At 45.9% G+C, this 6,601-nt stretch overlaps 1 protein-coding gene across 4 annotated transcripts; it reads left to right on the top strand.

Moving 5' to 3' along the window:
- The first annotated feature begins 19 nt into the window (after positions 1 to 19).
- On the top strand, positions 20 to 5,472 carry PSMB9 (proteasome 20S subunit beta 9). 4 transcript variants are annotated; one of them, XM_030315203.1, is made up of 7 exons: positions 20 to 24; positions 323 to 380; positions 2,213 to 2,280; positions 3,290 to 3,424; positions 4,085 to 4,214; positions 4,458 to 4,599; positions 5,155 to 5,472. In XM_030315203.1, exons 2-7 carry the CDS (start codon positions 351 to 353, stop codon positions 5,280 to 5,282), a joined length of 633 nt encoding a protein of 210 aa, XP_030171063.1. In that variant the 5' UTR covers positions 20 to 24; positions 323 to 350; the 3' UTR covers positions 5,283 to 5,472. The 4 variants fall into 4 exon arrangements, with proteins under 4 accessions (XP_030171063.1, XP_030171065.1, XP_030171067.1 ...); XM_030315205.1 differs by lacking the exon at positions 20 to 24 and having other exon boundaries at positions 49 to 380; positions 2,028 to 2,280; XM_030315207.1 differs by lacking the exon at positions 20 to 24 and having other exon boundaries at positions 50 to 380; positions 2,028 to 2,280; positions 3,293 to 3,424.
- The last annotated feature ends 1,129 nt before the right edge of the window (positions 5,473 to 6,601 follow it).

The following is a 6,601-nucleotide window of genomic DNA, read 5'->3' on the forward strand; positions in this document are numbered from 1 at the left end:
GAAGGCGTGGGAATCCGATCTGAGGTTCTGGAGAGAGAAGTCTTGAGGCTCCGCCTTCTCCATCAAGCACACTCATCCTTCCTTTCATTGCTACCTCTTGCGGATCCCACTTGTCGGGACTTTCTTTACCCCAGCCTTGGGACTTTGTTAACCCCAGGCCTTTTCGTCACTTGTCTCTGGGCAGTTCTGTCCTAAGTAGGTTAGCGCATGGTGCGAAGCCGCACCGAAAGGACCCCGGCGCCCCCTAGCGGTCTTGGTGAGGGCGCGGGGCTATATAGGCTGAGTGCTGCCCTCGGTCCCAGGAAGAAAACCAGTGCCCCAGGCGGCAAGGAGCGCGGCGCCTCGTGGAGATGCTGCGGTCTGGCGAGGTCCACACTGGGGTAAGTAGTCTGTGCTAGAGGTTTAGCAGAGGGGTGGAGAAGGTGGCAAGACAGGGGGACCCCGAAAGCTCTGAGGTGTGAATATGGTGACTAACAGAGTGAGAAGGTAGTTTGTGGCAGCCAGTCAGTGCCTGTAGAGATGCCCTGCGATGAATACAGGGCATGTCTATTCTGAAGGGGGTCTTGAAGGGGTCCGCGAAGGACTAGGCGCGCGACGCTGGTGGAGAAGGAGGTGTTTTGGCTCTTAGCTGGAAGTGTCGAGGGGAAGCTTCTCTGAAGCGCTTTCGCTTTCAACTCTGGACTAGAGAGAGGGGCTGGTTAAATCAAGGAAAGGGGTCGGAGAAGGTGCAGATGGATGAAGAAATGGTGCCCTGGGTGAAGTAGGAGCGCGCTTGGGAGAGGAGAATATGGGCACTGATTGAGAAGGGACAGCTATCACACAGATCTTTGATAAACTGGCCCTTGCGTAACTCATACCCCCAGCCCTGATAATGGGGGTTCCTTGTGAGCTGGTGGTGCCCTTCACCAGCGTGATCCACGAAGGCTCCTGCTTGGCCCAGGTGCTGCTGTGCTCCCTTCCCTGGGTCGTCCCTGCCCACTCCCATCCGCCCGCCCAGGCTCAAGGCTGGCTGGCTTCTGCTCCCAAACTACTGCCACCACCCTTGGCTTGAGGGCAGCTTTGTCTTAGAGAAATAACCTCTAGAATAGGGCTGCCCTTATTCAATGGCCTTCTCTTCATGGGAAGTCAATATGTCTGAAAGCACACTCAGGGCTATAGCCCTGGGGTCCAGAGTAACTTATGGGGTGATGAGAATGCACTAAAACCATTTATAAGGTAGAAAATCTCCCCTCCCTGCCTGATGAGCAGTGGGAAGTAGGAAACAAAAGTCAAAACAAGAGGTGGGAGTTAGACCTGGGTTTTAGTCCCAGTCTGCTATTAACTCTGGGTGACCTTGATAAGTCAGTTGCCTCCTCTATGATTCAGTCTCCTCATTCGAACCAAGAATCTTTAAGGCTCTTTCCAACTCAACAGGAGTAGAAACCGTATAGCTTTATTCCTTTCACCTTCCTGAATTCTTTTCCTTAATTTCTTTTCTTGACCTGAAAAAGTCAGCTTTTCTTGACCTGAAAAACTCCCCCAACAAGCCGCCTCAACGGTACAGATCTCTTCCCCTAGCTACTGTTGACCTCTTGATCAGAAATCCTGAAATGAAAGCTTCATGTTAAATCATCTCATGTTCCTGGCTGCTTCCCTCCTTACTAATGCATGACCCTGCTAACCACTGCGGCCCTTGATGTTTTCTGCTGTTTAATAAGCTAGTTAAGGGGGATGTGGGGTAGAGAATTGTGGGCCAAAAGAAGACATGACCCTGTTTCCCAAGGTCACAGTCACTTGCTCTGTGTTGGGTCCGTACCATATCTGCACACACACACACCAAGCACACGTGGTGGAAGTAATTCACCTGTGGGGCTGCCTTGCACCACAAGTACTGGGGCGCCAGTGCTTGAAAGTGCCCCCCTGAGCCAAATGTCTACCTCTGAAAACCTCATCCCACCTCTTTCTTTATAGCTGGGAAGGATTCTACTTAGGAAGGTTGGGACCTATGGATGTGATTCTTTCGACCAGGCTATGACCTTCTCTTGCAGCTAGGAGAGGAGATAGAGAAAATGGGAAGATGGAAGGGAAATCCCGTATTGGGAGTCATCTTGGCCTAAATTACTGTATGACCTTGAGCCGGTCACCTCCCCTCTCTGGGAATGTTTCCTCATCTGTAACATGAGGGAATCAAGACTCTTCCTGCTCTGACATCCCATCCTCCACATCTCCGCAGACGACTATCATGGCAGTGGAGTTCGACGGAGGTGTTGTGGTGGGTTCTGACTCCCGGGTGTCTGTAGGGTAAGTACCCGTCAAGGTGAATGCTTCTGGAAGGATGTCAATGGCTCCCAAAACAGATTTTTCTTACCCATTCATGAAGAGACTGGTAAAGTAGAACTTTGAAGAAATTGAGTTAACCTTTCAGAAAGGCCCCTATAATGAGATATATGGCAAGTGTATGGGTCCCTGAATTCATGGAGGAGAATCAGGAGCCTGAATGCTTATGTGGCCTGTCCCTACAGGAGTGGGTATATAAGAGTAAGGTATGAGAAGGAGGTAGGATACAAAGATTTCAGGGTCCCTCCTTCCATCTATGTTTAGAAATAGAAAAGATGGTTCTGGGCACCTGGGTGATTCAGTCAGCTGAGCATCTGACTTGATTTCAGCTCAGGTCATGATCCCAGGGTCGTGGGATCGAGCCCCAAGTCCTCACTGAGTGTGAAGCCTGCTTAAGATTCTTTCTCTCCCTCTCTCTGTTTCTCTCTCCCACTCGTGCTCTCCCCCACTCATGCTCTCTCTCTAAAATGAAATGAAATGAGATGAATAAAATAGAGTAAAATAAAATAAAATAAAGTAGAAAGGAAAGAAAAGATGGTTCTGCCAAGCAGATATCCTAGCTTCTCATCCAGTACATGTTGAACTAATTTTGTCTCCTCCATCCTGACCAGTTTCCTCATATGCGAAATGGGTATATGGGATTAGGTCAATATTGCTTACTTTATGTTCCAAAGAACACACAACTTCCTCTAGATGGGTATAGTAAAGAAAAATTGCTTAAGCACATTATTCTTAAGGTACTATTTTTTGTTTTATTATAAACTCTAAGCCTGAAAAATAAGTCTAATTTTGATCATTACTTGCAATATTTTGTTTAATTTGAGATGATTTTTTTTCCTGCTCCAATCCAAGTATGAAATTTCATGTACTCTGTGGTGGCTGTTCTCTTGTCAAATAAATTTGACAAACACTGGATGATTAACCTCAAAAATTGTGGCAACACTAACGCTGATGACTGTTGACTCCTTCCCAGCAGAAAGGCAGTGGTAAACCGAGTGTTTAACAAGCTGTCTCCACTACACCAACACATCTATTGTGCTCTCTCTGGTTCGGCTGCTGATGCCCAAGCCATGGTTGACATGGCCGCCTACCAACTGGAGCTCCATGGGTATGAAGCTTTGGGGTTCTCAGTCCACAATCACTAGAGTTCTCCCAACCAGAAAACCGCTATAGTGTCCTATTCCAGGAGCACTGCAATGAAAAGTGAAAAATTCTTGTTTGGACTCCTGTTTTTATTATCTTTGAAATGGCACTTGAATCCCAAACCTGGTTTCTGCATCTGTAAAGTGGAGATAATTAACAATACCTCCCCTATCTCACCCAATGGTTATTTTGAGAATCAAATGATCCATGCGAAAATGACTTGAAAATTGTAAATCACTATCCTAATATAAATAACGAGAAAGAAGATGATGATGTGGCCTACCATACTATCAGGCAGTTACCCTGTGAGCAGCCAAGATCACTGGTGCAGAAGTAAAGCTTATCTGCTTTTATCCATAGAGGCAGGGCCGTTTCAGCCAAGAGTTATACAATTGGGGGATGGGTGGGTAGGACAAAGAGTAAAGGAGGGGAACATTGAAATCTTCTTAACAGTTGGTGGTGTGAGATTGGTCTCCCTGTACATGTGGGAGAGAAGCTGGAGTTTGAACTATTACAAGTATGGGTTTCAGATTTCAGGTGTCCCTTGGCAGGGATCATGGTAACAGCACAGGAGGGTGGAACGTCTGGAAATTATATTGAGCCCTATTACTAACACTTCGTTTAGGTTGGAACTGGAAGAATGTCCGCTTGTTCTAGCTGCTGCCAATGTGGTAAGGAATATCTCTTATAAATATCGGGAGGACCTGTCTGCACATCTCATAGTAGCTGGCTGGGACCAACGTGACGGGGGCCAGGTGAGTCTTTCCCAATGTACTCCCTCTCTTGGTGTTCCCCACTACCCTAGAGAGGGAGATAGAGGTCATATGTCATTCTAGCAATGAGTTCCAAGGACACTGCCTTTAAAAGCATAGTATAATCTCAACGGACGGGAAAAAGAGATAGTGGGGCTTCGTTGCAGAATAGAGACACCCTGACTGTCTCAGTGGCAAGGAGAGGATTGATGCTTCCATAGTCTGACCTGAGGACACCTCCCCTAGGTGTACGGAACCCTGGGAGGAATGCTGACTCGGCAGCCCTTTGCCATCGGTGGCTCTGGCAGCACCTATATCTACGGTTATGTGGATGCGGCATATAAACCAGGCATGTCCCCTGAGGAGTGCAGGTGTTTCACCACCAAAGGTAATTAACCAAGTGGAAGGGTGCCTGGGGAGGGTTTCCAAACACAGGAAGGAAGTTGAGAGTAAGGAACACAATGAGGAATACATGAGTGACCATTTAATGTCCAAACTGGAACACTTTTGAGAGTGAAAGAATGCAGGACAATGCTACACTAGATGGGACCTCAGAACAAAGGCAAAGATCTGACTATTTTTTTGAGTACCCCATATTAAAATATACAGTTACTCTAAGAATCACTGGTGTGCTAGAGTGGGCTTGGGCTAGCTCATGAGAGTCAATTGTTAAATATTCAAGGATTCATAAGCCGCTTATTTAGCTATTCATAACTTGAAATCCATTGTGGTGAGAGTTTTGAGACCACCAACACCAGGATATGTTACAATAAAGACTTTATTTTTTTAAGTTGGTTTACCAGCACACCACTTGATATGTGTCCCTAGGAGATGGGTTTTCAGGTCTGAAAGTGGTAGTAAGCTTATAGACAGGACGGGAAGGAAAAGATTTCTGAGGCTAAGTCATTCTCTTTCCCTCTCTCCAACCTGAAACCCTCTGCAGCTATCACTCTGGCCATGAACCGGGATGGCTCTAGTGGGGGTGTCATCTACCTGGCCACTATTACAGCTGCTGGTGTGGACCATCAAGTAATTTTGGGTAATGAGCTGCCGAAATTCTATGACAAGTGAATCTTCCTCAGACCTCCTTTCCTTATTTTGTAATAAACTGTCTGGGACCAGAACCTGGTATGGTCAATGGAAAATGGGTGCTCAAGGAGATGAAGGTTAGGGGAGGGGGCTTCTTCCCTCCCAGAAGTTAGATACCCTTTCTTAATGTGTTCATTCACATTAAAGATCAATACATGACAATTGCCTAAAATTGAATGATTTGTGAGTCTCAAAGAACAATAACAACCATCAAAACACTGAGCAAGGTATTCGCTAAATGCTTATAAACTTTATCTCTTATAACCCAAACAAAAGAACTTACATGGATTAGACTACTACTTCCATTTACAGACAGATGAAGGCTAAAAAAAGGTTAGTCCCTTGACCCAAGTCAAAGCAAATTCAAAAGCAGAAATCTGGAATTTAGTTCTTTTTTTTACCGTATGCCCTTCCTCTCCCACTATATGAAACTTTCCATTCCCTCAAGCATCGTATATCATGTCTTCCTTGAAATCTGCAATAGTTAGCCAGCACAGTGGTTGACACTCAAGAAGTTATTACCAGATGCCTGAGTAACTGTTGTTAAACAGGCCGACTTACAACCCAATCTTTGCCATGCACTTCCCAAGTGACAGGACAAATTATCCCCCTTCTGTGAGCCCTCACTTCCTCTTCTGTCAGGTAAAGATGTTGAGCTACTTCTAAGGTGGGATATGGCTTGGATATCCAATGTCATCTTGCTAATAAGTGAGCAGTTAAGACATATATTTAACAGAAATCATAGTAGGCTACCCAGGAAGCTGCTGTCTGCTTTTCTTTCTGGATCTCGGGCTTAACATATAAATTCAAAGTACCCTAAAACAAGCCTATGCCCTCAGGAGTATGTGTTTCATTTGGAGGAGAAGAAAAAAATCTAAAATTGTAGAGGGGCGCCTGGGTGGCGCAGTCGGTTAAGCGTCCGACTTCAGCCAGGTCACGATCTCGCGGTCCGTGAGTTCGAGCCCCGCGTCGGGCTCTGGGCTGATGGCTCAGAGCCTGGAGCCTGTTTCCGATTCTGTGTCTCCCTCTCTCTCTGCCCCTCCCCCGTTCATGCTCTGTCTCTCTCTGTCCCAAAAAAAATAAATAAACGTTGAAAAAAAAAATTAAAAAAAAAATAAAATTGTAGAGACTTGAGTTCTTTCTAGCCATGGTATTTAATTTATTCTGAAGTTTAAAGTAATAGCTTAAGAACCTGTCTCTCCCACTGATCACAACTAGAAACTCTGGAAAGCAGACAAAAAGCAAATGCGGAAGGACTCTGAACAGTAGACAAAAACAGGTGGGCTATGAGGAGAGCCAAA

This window comes from Lynx canadensis, chromosome B2, assembly GCF_007474595.2.
Source record: "Lynx canadensis isolate LIC74 chromosome B2, mLynCan4.pri.v2, whole genome shotgun sequence".
Classification (NCBI taxonomy): Eukaryota; Metazoa; Chordata; class Mammalia; order Carnivora; family Felidae; genus Lynx; species Lynx canadensis.

Bases quoted from the DNA above. Each gene is read 5' to 3' on its own strand.
- PSMB9 (XM_030315203.1), top strand. From the start codon at position 351: ATGCTGCGGTCTGGCGAGGTCCACACTGGG. The intron at 2,281-3,289 runs GTAAGTACCCGT...ACTCCTTCCCAG, and splicing joins GACTCCCGGGTGTCTGTAGG to CAGAAAGGCAGTGGTAAACC. The intron at 4,600-5,154 runs GTAATTAACCAA...AACCCTCTGCAG, and splicing joins CAGGTGTTTCACCACCAAAG to CTATCACTCTGGCCATGAAC.